General features: G+C 40.0%; 1 protein-coding gene across 17 annotated transcripts in view; it reads right to left on the reverse strand.

The window, feature by feature from the left end:
- LOC122990175 (short transient receptor potential channel 7) overlaps positions 1 to 18088 on the reverse strand; it is a 63668-nt gene that overhangs the window by 14673 nt on the left and 30907 nt on the right. For all 17 annotated transcript variants that reach the window (XM_044363339.1, XM_044363333.1, XM_044363336.1 and 14 more), the window contains 3 exons: positions 15803 to 16019; positions 14173 to 14406; positions 11791 to 12055 (listed from right to left, as the gene is read on the reverse strand). In XM_044363339.1, the coding sequence (XP_044219274.1) occupies positions 11791 to 12055; positions 14173 to 14406; positions 15803 to 16019 (716 nt within the window). The remainder of the gene's footprint in view (positions 1 to 11790; positions 12056 to 14172; positions 14407 to 15802; positions 16020 to 18088) is intronic.

Raw genomic sequence — 18088 nt, forward strand, 5'->3', positions numbered from 1 at the left:
ATCCTTCATTCCCTCCATCTCCCTCTGTCCTTGTCCTCTTCCCAATGGACTTTATCTCCTTACTTTTGTTGCACCACTGCTGTTCACTGTCCCTGAGATTGCACTTCATTTATTCACTTTTATTCTGACTGTTTCACTTCAGTGTCAGTATATATATATTCTGATTTTTTTGAAGGTTCCCTGATACCCTGCTGTCACTTTCTCTTACTCTTCCACAAAATATGCTCAGCTTCAACCTCTGACTATTCTAAAATGATTTCCTTTCATCCGTCTCTCCTTTTTTCTGCCTTTACGGCTGCTGTCCTCTCCCTCTCTGTCTCTCTCTCTCTCTGTGCAGTATTGTCATGCATGGCTGACTAGAACATCGAGACAGGTCCACTGTCCACCAGCTCTGTCCAAATCAGAATCCTGATAAGCGTGTGTGTGTGTGTGTGTGTGACTTAAACTGTACATACATATTTGTTTGAACACCTAAGCACCTGTTATATTATGCAAAAACAAACTGTGAGAGAGAGGATGTGTGTGTCTCTGCTTAAGTGTATTTGCACATGTGAGAACATAATTGCGTGGGCACTCAACGACGAGCATGTGGTATGTGTGTTTTTTTAAGCGTGTGACTCAGATAGCCGTCTGAGTCTTCACGCCTCTGGGGATCGGGTATGTGTGGCTATTACTGCTCAGTCTTCATTAAGCCCTATCCAGCTGTGCATTTATGCGTATATGTGTGTGTGAATTTCAGCCTATGTGAGTGTGAGTATACGAGAGAGTGATATAATCCGCCACACTCCTCCACCATCTCCCAGCCCTCCTTCCCCTCACACCCCTCCCCCATTCCCCAGCTCAAGTGGCCCCTCCTGGGGTATCATTACTATGTCCACCTGACTTCTTCCTCATCTTCCTGTATCAGAGCTATCAGACCAGCCTTTTCTTCTGCCAGCCATCAAACATGTTTTGTCGGATGCTTTTGTCAGATAGCTAAAGTCACACAGCCCACACACACACACACAAGTGAGCATGAGTACACACGCTCACACCCGCACAGGCATACGTTCATTGCTGGGTGACAGAGAGAAAAGAAACAGATGAGGGATTGTTCTTTTGAGAATTCATAATGTGCACACAGCATAGGCCAGACTATTATTATAAGTCACAGCAAACATATCGCAGTCGCTAGTTATTGAATTAAATGTGACAGAAGAGTAAACATGCAAAGACACACAAGAGACACACAAAAATGTATCACAGTGCATAGACTGCAAATTCTATGAGAAATTTATGGAAGAAATACTGAACAAAAGCACTGATTAGATTTACACCACAAAAAATTAGACACAGTACAAAAATAAATGCCTGACTGTCTTTCTGTATAGTTCAGTCCAGGCGTTTGCTCTGATAAATGCTACTGTGACAGCATGAGACTTGAAGCCAGACTGACCCCTGGTGGCGAGAGTGACAACAGCAACTGCATTCAAGAGGTTCTGTCATATTAAAATCATCTCTATGCAGCTCCCACTGCCAGAGCAATTGAAAGACTGTCAGAGGAACATCAGTGCGGCTCATTCAGAAGCATCAATTCAGGGACATTTCCATGCAGGAAAAAAAAAGACAGGAAATGTCAGAGGTTGTAAAGACGAGCATAAGTGGTTTCTATTTTTAACATGGCTGTGCTAATGCTGATTTCTGAAATCAGCCTTGATGCTGATCTCTAAAGCAGAGAGGAGAATGATAAGAGGACAATGTACAGAGCTGAATCCTACACTCATGATGGAAATGACTGTGTAATGGTGATGAGAAGGCACTTCCATGTGTAGGGCCTGGGGTCTTTCTTGTACTTGTCATTCGCTAGTTGAGTCTTAATTTCATCTGACTGTTGGGGTGTGACCACGCTCTTTCTGACGATCCGTTTCAACTCTATTAGACTCTGTTTCTACCTGTCTATCCGCCTTTCTGTCAGGTCTGTCTGCTGATCTCATTGCCTGGATCTGTAGTTCTATGTGGGTAGCCAAGCAGAACTCGCAGCCTCCTGCGCTGCGGCTCAGCAGAGGAGCCACTCTATATGCACAGCACAGAGGTACAGGGTAAGTCAGCATGGAAAAGTCAAGCCCTCACACTTTAAGTCAAATCACACACTTTTTATCATCATTGATTCTCTCTGGGGTGTATGTTCATCAGGTCAGAAAGTTTGAAATTGCTCCCACTCCACGCATACCTCATAGCTAATTGGGATATGTGAGGATAATGGCTGTCAAACCCCCTTGTGCATTTAAACAAACAAGTGAGGCTGCACAAATGTGACATGGAGCCAATGCAATACAAATAAAGACACATAATAGTTTTCGTGCCTGGTATTTGACCAGGCACAGCTTATCAGTTGTATGTATGTGACAGTTCCTATCTGTTTGGCAGCACCTGGAAGTTGCTTGACATCCTCCTGGTCATATTCTTTATATATACTATAAGTCTATCTAGAATTGTGTCATTCTGATGTTCCATTTTTTCCAGTCAAAGGGGTTTTTGGGGAACTTTTCCTTTTACTGAATGAGGGTACAAGGATAGGGGGTTGTACAGTTTGTAAAACCCCTGGAGGCAATTTTGTGATTTGTCATATTGGGCTATAGAAATAAAATTGACTTCACTTGACACCTATGCTATCTATGAAACTATACAACCTGAAAGGGGTGGCCACAATTTTATAAGTTTCTGACCAAACAAAGGTGTGTAAATGGACATAATTTGTAGGCTAAGCTAAGTGACACACATACTAAAGAGAAATGTTCTGGTATCAAGTGTACATATAGGCCCAAGCCCAGGCAGGGGCACAGACAGGTGTATAACCAGATAAGAACCAGCAGGCAGACAGATGGATAGGCAAGTACTTTGGCACACTGGACTGCCAGGAAAACTGAATCACAATCACTGCACAGCTTGCCAAAACAAGTAGAAACAACAAAGTGGTGGCAACATGCCAAGGTCATTCTAACATTATCATGTTTAATCATACAGTTTGATTCTATTGTGGAGTTGAAACTTCGGTGCAAGGCAATATCTGCACCAAATAATCTGAAAATGCAGGTCTTAGTCCTCATGCAAGCAAACTGTGGTGCATCACTGTGGTTTATTGCGAGTATTCAGAGCAACAGCAAACAAACCCACAGCAGCAAGTTTAATGCTTTTGAGGAGACAGATGCTGACATTTCCTTGCAATGGTCTCAGAAAAATCATAGCAGAGCAGATCATTTCTTTCATGAAAGGTAATGGCCTATTTGAGAAATTTCGGTTGGGTTTTGGGGCAGGTAATAGCACAGAAAGTACAGTCCTAATGGTTTTAAATGATCTTCTCCTTCTTACCCCATTTTGGATCTGTCTGCAGCTATAGATGCTGTTGATCATAGTATTTTCATTGAATGTCTTAAAAAATAGGGTGGGCGGTTCAGGTTTGGTTTTAGATTAGTTCTGTTATTATCTTTCATACCATTTCATTTCATTTCAGTATTGTTATTATCATTCTGTGTTGCAATTTGGAATTATCAGCTTCAGTACTGCTGAAATATGTAGTCTGACAGGAATCCGTTCTTGGGCCCTTACTATTTTCCATTTACATGGTACCCCTTGGTCATATTATTAAAAAACCAATATTAGTTACCATTTCTGTGCTGATGAAACACAATTATATCTCCCCTTTGACACTAATGACACCAATCAATTAAACAAACCTCCACATGTGCACTGCAGATATCAATAACTGGATGGCGTCATATCTTCTACAGTTAAACTCAGAAAAATCAGTTAATTTTAAATTTTAATCATCACTTTTAAGGCTCATAGAGGGTCAGCTCCAGAATATAAACCTGACCTCCTGACCTCCTACAAGCCTGAATGCAACCTGAGATCCTCTGTTAGGTCATTCCTGGCCATTCTGCGGTCAAACCTTAAAACTAAAGGTGACCGGGCCTTGTCTGTTAGGGCCCCTCAGTTGTAGAATAACCTGCTGGAGGAGATCAGGGAAGTTAACACATAGTCTTCTTTTAAGTCACTTTTAAAAACTCACTATTTTAGACTATTATTGATTTTACTATATAAATAAAGGTATTATTATTATTATAGAAAATCAACTGTCAGTAATTCAAGTCACACTCTGAATTGATGTTCATGTGTTTTTATCTGATATGAAAACCTGGAAGTTAAATGATACAAAAGATCATAGACAAGACCATCATGCTTACTGTAGCTAAATGTACAGATTGGTTTTTAATTTATCTAACCAGGTAGGATGACCAGTTACCAAAACTCTGCAAACAAATGAGCTACTTGTGATTCCTTTATGAGTCCAGGTTCTCTTGCAATTAGGCAGTGAAGACCTAAACAAACCAGACAAAATACTGCAACAACATATTGACTTTTCCATTCTCCGATGGTTAGTCTTGACAAGTACAGCATGTGACAATGTAATTAAAAAACAATTTGTAAAGTATGTTTTGCTCCTGTGGGTTGAGCAGAAATAGTGTATTTTTATCTGTTTAAATCCAAGGATGTCTTCCTTTGACAAAATAAAGGATGATATGTGACAGAGAGAGACCTCAGAGAGAGTTTTCATTTTGAGATGGATGATAATAAACAGACTTGATGAAAGATTCTGTCAGCAGCCCAAGATGGATAACTTTCCTACGAATAGCAGACAATGACAGTGAAGGACTCACCGTCACTCAGGCTAAAGCAGATGTGAAATGATGGGCAGGAAGAGATATGGTCGAGGTAAATTGAGGGAGGGAGACAGCAGCGTTGTGGTTCAGATTGATGTGTTTTAGGACTGGTTGATTGCGCTTAAAGTAGGTAGCTATATGACACAACATTCTGTCTGTATACATAGATACTACATTGAAAGTGACAAACTAAACTTTGCATCACTTGTTGCTGATGTGGACAATGTTTAAAAACCAAGTGAAAGAAATATTAAAGGAATACCGTGGTTGCTTTTATGCACTACAGCCCTTTAGTGAAAACTGACTCTTCAGTTTGAAGTGTGCACTTGATCATTTGAGATAGATGACCCTGATAATTGAGTTGAACACAGTCTTCTAGCAGGTAAAGAGCATTTAAAATGCTGAGAGTTGTTATCACCCATTTTGTAATTTCAGTTGGATGATTTTCAATTATCAATTACAACAGTAGTTTGTCCTGCTTCATTTGGCAAACTCAGACTAGTGTAACCAGAACAAGGACTCTGGATTTTGCTTCCCGTCTTTCCCAATAGTCATGCTAGGAGGAGATTGCTTCATGGCTAATATGGAGAGGATATGTACTCAATCAATAAAATCACACTGGTCTTTTATTAAGTGACGAGCAAGGTCTTGTACCTCCAGAAATCTTAACCAAATAGTTATGGAATGGCGTCATGAAATAAACACAAATCATATTGATTTAAAATTAAATTGATGAAAAAACAACATGCTGATATGTTTTGGCTCATTATTCACCATGTCATGTCAAGGTTTTTTTATGATTAACAATTTTATTGGCATTTTGAATTAACAAACATTACAATGCATGCATGTGACAGCTATCTGGTGATAGGGCAACCAGCAGTATTAATGTTGGTGCTTGTACATGAAAAGTAAAAAAAAAAAAAAGACAGTGCTTAAAACAGATAAACAACCGATAAATTACACAAATAAATAAAGACACACAGGATATTACCAGACAATAATATACTTCCACACTCAGCGATGTTAATTGCAGCGATAATGATAATGAGATGTAGTGCAGGCCAATCCCCTGCCACAGAAATAAAAGTGAGGGGGAGCGCAGGAAATGTATCTAAGACTTGAATCCTCAAACCCCTCCCAGTCCTACACCCTGATCTGGCCCTCTAATGTCTCCCATTTCAAATGGAAATACATACAGCCTTTGGGAAAAAGGCACATTGTGTCCTATGATTTGTGTAACATTTTTGTGAATCTCTGACCAGAAGTCTTGTATTTTGGGGCAGCTCCACAACATATGAGTCAACGTACCTTCCCCATTCTGGCATCTCCAGCATTCTGGGGTTTGTATTAGCTTGACTCTATGTAGGTCCAGTAGACTCTATTCATGGTCTTGAATTGGATGAGCCTGGTTTTATGTTCCCTGGACAACTTTTTAAGTTTTGAAAAATCCTGTTCCATTCCCTCCCCATGAATGACACATTGAGATCCACCTCCCAAGTCAGTCTGAGGTTTGATGCACCTTTGTCTGAGGATTTTAGAAGCACTGAATAGTAGAGCGATGCCTTGTACCCTTTACCAAATACCCCCATTATTTGTGGAAGGAAGCTTACAGTAGGGGGAGCTGTTGAGAGAGATCCCAAGTTATGGATTGATAGGCGTATGAGTTGTAAATATTTACAGAACTGATGCTGGGGTAGTTGAAATTGTGCCTTCAGATCATTAAAGGACTTAAGCATGCTCCTCTCATAGGTCCCCCAGAGCCAAGATTCCCCCGTCAGCCCATGGCCTCCAGAGAAATGGTGAATTTCCAATGTAAAATTCACAGTTGAGCCATATGGAGGCTGCATTGTGGACGTGGGGGTTGAAATTGAACATGAGAGCCATCCTCTTCCACACCCATCGTATGTGTGAGAGGATATAATGGGTTTGTGTCCCAGGTGAAAGCTTAGCGGTGATGTAATGCATACGGGGGAGTGGGCTGCACAGAGGGGGGGGGGCTCTCTCAGGTGGTAGTGCCCAGTTCACCATATGTCTAAGGCTGAATGCATAGTGACAGAATAACAAGTTTGGGACCCTCAGTCCACCTTGATCTCCTGGCTTCTGCAGCTTTCTCAAGTTTAATCTAAGGCATTTATCATTCACACATTAGAAATTTGTTGCATCTATCAAACTGCTTGAAAAATTTGAGGGGAATCTTCATTGGGAGAGCCTGTAATGGGGGGGCACAATTCATTTTATTACATTGACCTTTCCCCAGAGGGAGAGGAATAGGGATGACCACCAGTCTACATCAGTCTTAATTTATCTCGGAGGGGTTCAAAATAAACATGGATTAGGTCAGACAACAATGGGGGAAATGTGATGCCCAGGTATCTAATACCTGACCTATGGTCTGGTTAAATATCTGAGGATCACATTTACAAGTGAAGTCACCAGGTTGAAATAAGGTCTTGGGACTATAGGGTGTCAGAGGAAGTGCCTCTGATTTGGCTCATTCACTTTTTATCCAGATAATTTAGAAAACAGATTAATGGTTTTAAACAGGGAGGGGAGAGAGTGCCCTGGTTCTGTTACAAAAATTAAAGCATTGTCTGCATAGAGAATCAGCCTGTGACTACCACTGCCTGTTTTGACACCTGGGAAATCAGGGTCTCTGCCAATAGCCGCTGCCAGAGGCTCCAGGAGAAACACAATGTCACATCTCCTAGATTTAATAAATGTCATATTTTTTTTCTTTTTGATTGGGTGGTTGAGACCCTGGACATTCCATGTCAGTGGGTGTAAGGCCCTTCCCTGATCAGCCTGCATCATGGGATTTGTATGGCTCAAATGACTGGTGTGTATTGACAGTGTGGTGCTGAGCAACCGACAGTAAGCAAGCAGGTAATGAAAGAAAAAAAAGCAAACCTCAAAATAAACACAATCTGGGTGACTGTGAACCACCGTCACCCACAGGCACTCTGAAAGTACCAAACCCAACACATGAAGATCTTGGTCCGTGACTTTGAACAATATAACAGCCCATAAAGAGGGCAGTCATGCAGCTACAGCTATGCAGCATAAAAGTAGTGAGATAGAGCTATAATATATATAGTGTATAATAAAAACAGTACAAAGGTCATTGATGGTAAACAGTTTATAAGATAATAATCACGGAAACACAGTAGATTAGTGTGCCCCTCCCCTCATTCAGAAAAACCTGCATTAAGTGGTTACATTGAAATGCCCATTATATATGTCAATATTAGGCCCTCATTAAAATACAAACAAAATACCCCTCCATTCAGAGAGAGATGGAAAAATACTGTAAGTCATAATTTAGATTGAAAAAATAAATAAAGAGGGAAGATTGCATTACAATTTTCTTGGCCACATTACAATTACAGTGACTATAATACTAACATTATTAGGCCATTACCAATTTTGGATGAATATGCAACCTTTTAGATGATAAGTATCTATTGAGAATAATACTGCCTCCCTCCAGAGAATGAAATGAAACAAGAATATTATCTCGGTTTAAAATGCCAGTCATTTTAAAATGTATTTAATGGTGGTAAGGCTGAATCTCTTTATCCCAGTAGAATAGGCAGTGTATGCTCTACAAGTCCTTGGACAAGAGTAGTAAAATAGATTAGTTTATAAAAGTGCAAATTATGAGGCTTACTTCCATTAATGGAGCTTTTGAATGTTTCTAGTCTTGCACTTGAGGGGCTTCCCAATGACTCCATTCCTTTGTGTAATACATGTACAGGTAACCTGGACAGATCTCCTCCGGTAGAGAGCATATTTAGTCCAGTGCTTTCTTAGGGTCAGTGAACTCACATCTGCCCTCCGCCATTTTCATAGTGAGCACAGCTGGATACTGTCATGGAGACTTTGACTCGTCGCTCATGCAGCAGGTGTTTGCATTGGTTAAACACTGCCTGCTTCTTCGTGATAGGTTTGGAATAATCTGGGAAGACCATGATGCCTGTCCCAGCTCACCTTTCCCATCTTCTGTGCCACTTCAGAAATGTGTTCCCTGTCCTGGAGTCTCAGAAACTGGGCAAGGATTGCTCTAGGTGGCTGGCCATCAGGTCTGCGTCTGGCTAGGGACCGGTGCACATTTTGAGATCCCTCAGGAAGTTGATATTCAGGAGCTGGAGCTGGAAGGCTGGTGCGTCCCAACCCTCGCAACCCTCGGAATCCAACAAAGCTTAAGTTATTCCACCGGCTCCTGTTGTCCAAGTCATCCACTTTTTGCTGATTGAATGAACTTGCTCTCTTGAGTCTCAGATGTTTCCTTTCATAGCACATAGATGCTTGATATGTCCTTGGCCATCTGGTCAGTGGGGGTTTTGCTGGAGCTGGGCTCCTGGGGTAAGGGCTCGTAATCATTGTCCACTGTGTTGCTAACGTTGGCTTCAGCTGTGCTTTCTTTGTTAGCCTTGCCATGTTTGCTAGCAGTGTATTGGCGTTGTGTCGCAGGCTTTTTCTGTTGGCTGGGCATCTGGACTGTACACCTGTAGCCTATAAATCCTCCACTATAAATCATGTCACTTGAACATGTAGGAGGACAACAGCTTGTTCTTTAATTCTGTTAACTAATCTTTGATTCTTAAGGAAAATAAGAGACAGACTCCCTGGATTCCTAAGTTTGTAAGAGCAGACCCCCGGCCTGCAGAACTGACCTTTGTAACCCTCCAAGTGGGGGTTCGATCAGTGATGCTCAACAGACTCAGAAATACCTCCTAGAAACCATTTCGATAAGGTGAATTACGACACGAACTAAAAGCATGAAATGACCCTAAAGGCCACTTGAACCGGAGGAAAACAACTCCCACCTTATAGATGGAAGACAGGCTGTTATCACCAAAGCCATAAACTAATCCACATTCGTGTATGACTATCTACTAAAGAGATATAAGACTTAGATTGTATTATCCTTTTATACTAACAGGTAACAATACTGCTCCTCTATTGACAAGAGTTAAATTCCCTTATGTGAAGAGTTAATGAATGTTTAATAACTACGTATTTGTATTTTAAGTGTTTAACTTGTGATCCATTAACTTCATAAACAATCATATTTTAGTAGTTAAATTAGACAAGTAGTTTGGTTGAAAGAATGAAGTTTCTAAAATAATAGGAATGTAAAGATAATATTTGAAGGATTTTAGTTTAAAGTTTCTTTTATTGATAAACAATAGTCACATTGAATGCTTTTATATTATGAAGAAAGTTATGTCAACTTATATTTAAATGTTTGTGAAAGTAATCTAATCACATAAGTGTTGCCTTACTTTATTTCTTTCACTATAGTATTAAACTTTATTTCAGAAAATGGTTTAAGATGTGTAAATAGTTTGAGAAAGTTGAACTAATGAAGGTTGTATGCTTAGACATCATGAAGTGTTAATATGAAGGTTAATGTTTGTTATTAGATGAACTGACTTATCATGAATCATGTAAATTGCTTAACTGTTTTTGAATGGTTTTACAAATATGATGCAATCTGACAGGACTGTTATTAATCAGAAATATCATGAATGCTTGGACACTATGAAATTCATTACACCTAATTCCTTTACTTCAGGAGACGCAGGCTGCAAAGCACCAGCCACACCTAAAGCCCCTAGAACAAAGAAATTGAATATTCATCAATAATTTGGCGTAAAACCCTTTAGAACACACCCAAACTCCTCCCTCGTTTATTCTAACTTATAAAAACAGCCTCAAAGAGATTCGTCTTTGAGCTGGCCTCCAAGAACTCAAGAAAACTCTTAAGATGTCTCTTTTATTTGTTTTTCACCCAAATATATCCATATTTAACCTTTTATTGCAACAAGTTAATTTGTTTTGTTTCATTAGTAACATTAAGTCTCGTATTTCCACGTACAGTAATTTAATTCGAAGTAAACATGTACAGTATTTTATTTTGAAGTAGACGCCGCTGAAGACTTGAGCGTAGTCAGACTAAACTTTGTTCGACACTAAACTTAAATTACTACAAGCCAACCAAAAGCCTGAATCTGCAACTTAAACCCTTGAAGAAGAAAAAAGAAGAAGAAGAAGAAAAAGAAGAACGCTTGAAACTGCTCTCTGAGAGCAAGACTGCAACCCAGAAGTGAAGCCGGCCTAAAAACTCTGCCAGAGCAGCCTGAAACGGCTTGATTCTTTACTGGCATTCAACGCCTCTGCATCCACTGAGATGCGCCACAGCCCACAGCTGATAAGGAATAAGCTGCATTGAGTGTGGAGCCTCTTGACTAAGCTGCCATCTCCACTGCCTGCATCACGTGACTCAATGTCAAGGTTATTTCTTATCAAACACTTGGCATCAAAATTATTCCAATATTGTCACACTTTTCTCGCAACTTAGATGTCAACTCTGTATGTTGACCGAGAGTCTCACCACCACTGACACACCTCACTGACACTTGGCACCTAACTTCCACTTCAATTTTAATTTCAGTCAGAGTGGTCATTGTGTGAGACATACAGAGGAGACAGAGTAAAGCTCACACAGAAAGTGCTGGGAAAAAGGCCAAGTTCCCTTACCCACAATTTTGTTAACGTTGTGAAATAAAATGGTAGTTTATCTGACCACAATTTACCACTCTCTGTTTTAGATTTCAGTGAGTGAACCATCCCATTCGCCATTCTCCTTATTAAATTTTACCAAATAGCCTGATTGCCAGTATTAGGCCTGATGGAAGATTAAAATTTGATCTCTGCCACTGATAAAGCACCATGGATTTTATGAACCCAGCTAACAGTCTCATGAAGGAGGACATGTGACTATTTAAACTGTCCTGGGGATTTCCTTGTTTTATAGCCTTGTCTAGCAATAATACTGCCACGGGACACAAAAAGGATACTTTCAACATGAATGCATTTTTTCTTTTTTGCAATCAATTCCAATATAAAATGACCAGTTTAGGGCATATAGCATATTGCTACACTGTTGTGAGAAAGATGCAGACTCATACTGTAGATATAAACACACACATAATGTATGTTCAGACATAACTACTGATCATATACAGTCACACACATTCACACTGTACATAACAAAACATTCTTGCAGTCAGGGATAACTCACGTGGTGAAGGCTGGATTGTACTTGGCTCCCAGGTAGTAAGAGTACAGATTGAACATGCCAATCATGAAGGCCACAAACACCATGATGAAGATGACCATGAACTTGAAGATGTCTTTGACCGTGCGTCCCAGCGAGATTTGCAGTGGGCCAAAGCTCTCATTGGCTGGAAGGATGTAGGCGATGCGTGAGAAACTCAGCACCACAGCAATGGCATACAGGCCCTCTGAGATGATCTGGGGGTCTGACGGGCGCCACTTGTTTCTGGCTGGAGGAGGAGGAGAAAGAAAAAAGACAAGTGGCTGAGTAAGTTGTTAATGTATTGTCAGAATAAACAACTGCAGAGTCACACCAGAGATTGTTGCGCTTGATTTCGAAGGAAACTGGTTCACATTTGACCCTGCTAGCATTTTCACACTGAATAAAATCAGATGCATCAGGTATGCACATATACAGTGGCTCTAAAATGAATATTGAAATGGCATTTATAGTCTTTCATAGCTGCCTCTGTTGAAATTAAATGGCTTCCTGATCAAAGTGAAACAATTGGCCCAAAGCTGGTTAAATATTTCTTTCTACTGTGCACAAAATTTCCTTTTATGGAAATTCGTTCATATAGCTTGAAGCTTAACACCGTTGTCAGCTTTACATTACTCTCATTCAAATTCCTGCTGAGTATTTATAGAGCAAACTTTTGGTTAGTGTTGGCAAGAAATGTTCCTCAAGAGTATAATCTTGGCTTTTAGAAACATGTGCTTTGATGGAGGAGAAGGTGCAGCAAGAAGATGGATTAAGTGAGGATGGTAAGAGGAAAGTTGGAGAGAAGAGGGAGAAGGAGGAGGGAAAGCAGCAAGTATGAGACTGGCGGACAGCAAAGAGAAGGGATAAAAGGATAGTGTGTCCAAGAAGAAGTAAGGGCAGAAACAGAGGACAAGGAGGAGGGGCAGGAAAAGAGAAGTAGAAGCAAAGGATAATTGAGTGAGATTGAAAAATGGGATACAAGAGGAATCAATAAAGCAAGACCAAAAGCAGAAAAAAAAGACAGCAAATGAAAGACAGACTCCATTTCACTGATTTGCTGTTAAACTAGAATAGCACATATCTAGCACAGTATGTGCACATTTTAATGCAGATATGGAGATAAATAGAGAGAAGCTTATAGGTATAATGACTGACAATGCAGTACTCTACTGTACATCTTCATCTGTTTAGTGATGTGTCATGACAGAGTCAGACCACCAGATGACAGCACTGATGAAGGTTCTCTTAGTAGGCCACTAAGAAGTGTACAGACCAATAGCCTGCAGCCTGAAGCAAGTTTATATGTTGTGTGATCTTCATGTTTTTCTAAAATGTATTATATTCTGACTGCATATTTCCTAGAAAGGTTGAGTAGAGGAGGTAGGTTTTAGTAAATGTCTGAGTTGGGTTTTGAATCTACAGTATACCCCCTCCTGTTATTCTAAGATGAAATATATTGTACATTTTTTAATTTACAAACAATTGTTGGCTGTGTTCGCTGTGTCTGTGGAATGTATGCATGCTTGCATATACTGTGTATCTGTGCTTGCTTACTTATGAGTATACAGCATTCATTTAAACTGGTGAATACGTATATGTATGCATGTATTTGTGTGTATGTGTGTATGCACAGTATGTAAAGCATAAACAATAAACAAAATAACAATAAACAACAGTATCAAACAGGAGGATGTGTGCACAACTATGTACAGTACCAGTCAATAGTTTGGACAGGTTCTCTCATTCAAGTGAATGGGAAGGTGTGTCCAAACTTTTGACTGGTACTGTATGTGTATCTTATGTCCATGCACAAATAACATTTTTATCTAGATGACAAATACTTTCCCATCTTCTAATGATGTTATTTGTTATTCATGTTCTTAAGATGAATTTTTTTCGACATTTTGGCCTTTATTTATTCATGACATTTTTACACACATACACATCTGATTTGCTACTCCTTATCAGTGAACAGCAGAACAACAATGACTCAAGTACCTCATGGAAGCATTTTATATTTTATCATGTGCTATCAAACTGGCCTCTTCTGGGAAAATTTGTCCAATAGAAAAGACGTGAGGCAGTTTAACATTTTGTGCAGCAGAAACAAACAATATTTTCAGATTAAACATCAGAAGAGTGGAATAGTTATCATGAACAGCGATATCCACAATGGCTATACGAGCAAAAAAAAGAGTTTAACGTGCAGGAACTCAGACTGCCCAAGCAATTTGTGGAAAAGAAAACACTAAAGTACTGTAATGAGTAAACAAAACAAACATGGAACTCTTAGATATCTTCAAAACTTTTTATTAAAGGTAATAACAATAATTATAGATTCATATTTTTGGAGTAACTGCTTACCGAATGTAAAGTAGGCCACTTCATCAGGCAGTGAGGCGTTGCTGAGGTCTTCATCTGGTACGTGCATGTCAACATACTGCTGTGCTTTGGATGCCTTGAGGAATGCCATGAAGCGTGCCGTGAAGGATGCCACAAAGATGGACAGCATGCCGAAGTCCAGAACATTCCAGAGGTGCATGATGTACTCTCTGGGCCCGTCAGTCCAGATCTCCTTACATTCTGACCAAATCATACCTAAAGAAGGACACACACACACACACACATAAACACATAGTATATGATATATTATTGAAATGTGGGAAATAAGATGAATATAAATATACATAAATAAAGAGGCTCTCACAGGAACTTACAGATGCAAGCATAAACCTAAACATGCATGTTAAACAGATAATAGATAAGCTTATAATTTATTCTGAACCACTCACAAATTCCCATTTATGGCTCAGGTGTATACAAACACACAAACACGTACACACTCAGTGAAAATCCTAATCCCTCCAACGCAACCATTCTGTCATTCTCTATTTGGAGCCAAAACAAGAAGAAAATTACTTACTGAAAAGATGCACTGATCAGTATCATCTCTATAACAATTACTGGGCCTTCAAAGCATGCTGCTGGAATTACAATGACCCTACCTAAACCACCAGTCACTGCACACATACGCGGACACACACTCACATGAGCACCTGCTGCCAAAAATTACCACTCATGGGAAAAGAATGGTGCCATTACAAGCAAACAAATAAAAATAGAGCCATATGTGCACAAACATACACAAACTACACACACAATGTTTTTATGTGTGTTTGTCTAGAATCTAGATGAAAGAAAGAACATCAGCAGATGGGCCGCAGCTGAGGTCTGACAGAAATTGCTTTTGCCTCTGTTGAGTTTGTCTTTCTGTCACTTTCTTCTATCTCCCTGTTTCTTCACGCCTGCCTTCTTGCATGCCAAACACTCCACCCTTTGTTTTACTTTCATCCATCCCTGCCCACCGTTACCATCTTTCCTGTATTGCTTTCTCACTATCCCCCCCTCTAATGTTTCCTCAGCGCCACTGCTCAGGTCAACCTCCAAATTTCCCTCCAGCTTATCGTTAGGACTCAGCATGGCCACCGCTCATGCTGCATCCAACCAAGAAACTTCTATTTGATCTTTGGAAGATAAAAGAGAATGACTTGTTTTGCCATAACATTGGCTTTAATCCACTTGGTTGGTACGGAGCTGCATTAGTCTTTAATTCTACCTCATATCAAAGTTTGTTCACTAAGTCTTCCAGGAACTTCACTTGTTTAAACCTTAGTACTAAAAAACCTTAATACTACTGGATTAGCATCAAAAACTTATAAAACCTTGGTAAAAACATTGCCCGCTCTTCCTGCTTGCATGTTGATAAAGTGCATTCATATTGATTCAAATAAAAAATGAAAAGAAAATCCACTAGAAAAGATTGGACTAGACTTAAAGTCAATGAAAATGCATCAAAGTAGTGTGTTAAATGATGTAGAATCTGCCTTGACAGCAACTATTAAACATTTATTCGTATATTAACTGGCTGTAACTGAGCAGATTTCCAAACACTTCCACAGTGTGTGTGCGCCATGTGTGAAACAGGTCGACTCACCCAACACCCACTTCATGATCAACATCTCCGTCCAAGAGAACTGGGTGGTCTTGACCCTGAACACCTGTCGCGGGTGGTCTGTGATGGTCTCATTGGGCAGGTTCTTGACGCCCTCGAAGCGGTCAGAGGCATTGACAACCAGCAGACCCAGGAAGATGGTGAAGGAGACAGCGTGAGCAACAAACTTCATGAAAGGGCTTCGCAGGATCTGACCGAGCTGGAAGTAGAGGGATTGAAGAAATAATAGGAATGTTGGATTATGTATCTATGGTTTACAAATGCGATACTACATAGGGAACAATTGATGAGTGAAGGTTAAAAAGAGACTCCAATCTGAGATGAGTAAGATCTGTCTGAGGTCTGCTTAATAACAAATACAAAGTTAGACATTTCCACCAGTCATTTATGGATATTTGATACTATGTAGAAAGTGACAAAAAGCAAGTGTGAAACTGCAGGGAAATAAAGCATCTGTTTTTGTTTTCTGAGATAACTCTTGATAACTCGAGTTTCTGAGATTTTGGTCCTTGGAGATGAAAATATGAAAAGCACCACTACCCAACCGTCTTTGCAGACAAACAGCAGCTGTTGCATTTCATGGGTAAGCTTAACCACTGATCACTTTCACAGCAACATAATGCCAGCGTAACTAGATGCCAGACAATCAACAGAGTTTGTAGAAATACACCATATGGGGAGAACCCTGTGCAAGGTGATGCTGCCCAAGGAGCTTAAAACATGCCATCACACAGAGGGACGTTCTTATAATTGCACAAAAATATGCCAAGACACACAAATGCACACACACATAAACACACATGCACACTTCCAACCCCATACAGATATTTGAGATCCCAACATTTGCCACTCTCTAAACCTGCTGTGTTCAATATTAACTACCCACAGGATATCTCTACTCACTGCATGCACAGTAACACATTAGATCCAATAGCTCTTCCCATGCCACACACACTACTAAACCATGTGGGAAGAGGTTGTCTGGTGAATCTTAACCCTGCAAAACCTCCTCTAAACCTCCCCCTGCCACTGGGACAGCTCTGCCTGCATTCATTTCTCTGCACTGATAAGGCTGATCCATTTCACCCCTCAGCTTAAATGAGATGGTCATCCTAGATCAGGCGTACTACTGTGTGAGGACTGCAAACCCCATGGGTTTCTATTTTATCAGTGTGATGGTGACAAGAGTTGATCTTCTCTCTTCCAACAAAATGGTGGCTGGTGGCTGCTTGCAGCTGGCGCATGCAGACAAAATAAAATGGGTTTTGGTGTGAAATGGAAATCACTGAAGGCCAGAATGGAGCTGCTGTATGCTCTATTATTCTCTAATATTTTTCATCTGGGACAATCAAGCCTGAAGTACAATGTGTGAGGGCAGGCATCGACTGAAAATAATCATATATCTACAGAAAGTATGAGCAAATACTTTTTGTGCTCATTAAACTGTACTCTATGTAGACCATTTAAATGATTGGATTTTGGAGGGACTCTTACAAATGTGTACATTTTAGAGTTTCTGTACACACTGTTCCTTCTCTACACTTCTTCCTCTCTAGCTCACACACAGATACACAATCCCATTTAAAGATATAGATTATTTAATTAATAAGCCTCCTATGTGACTACAATTGCAGCAACAACTCTACCCCCACCAAGACTTTGCTTTTAAGTCTAATATTTTGTAGTTGATACCATTTTTGCATCCTTTGTGAGAGAGGTTACGATACCATGGGACAATTAAATGATGCCCAGTCATTCCATCGATGATTAATGGATTGTGACCCTGTCCTGTGTGTATCGATTGGGCTTTTTTTTCATGCGGTGACCTGAGTTTGAATCCCCCAAGAGACTACGGAGTAAAGATGAAGAAAAGAGATGCAGGAGGAGGAGAACCTTGAGATGTAAATAAGATAATCAAAAACCCAAACACTGGGGTCAGAGCTTGCATGCAAAGTGATATTAGAGCAAATTAAATGGATGACAGACTGCAGGAAAGTAATTAAAGAAAAAATGATTAGCTAATATGGGAGTGTGGGAGCAACATATGGCATTTATAAATGTCGGCATATCATTGTCAAATTGATTGTGATAGCTGGTGTAATTACCATAAATAAAAATCCTCTATTTTGTGCCAGTAGGATTGCTGGTGTGTCTCAAAAGCACTATATTTACCATCATTTCTGTATGATGTACTTGGTATGTATAGTTGTCTTCCCTCAAACATATCTGCAATTTCACTGTGCATTTGAACAGGGGAATAAACAGCAA

This window comes from Thunnus albacares, chromosome 10, assembly GCF_914725855.1.
Source record: "Thunnus albacares chromosome 10, fThuAlb1.1, whole genome shotgun sequence".
Taxonomy (NCBI): Eukaryota; Metazoa; Chordata; class Actinopteri; order Scombriformes; family Scombridae; genus Thunnus; species Thunnus albacares.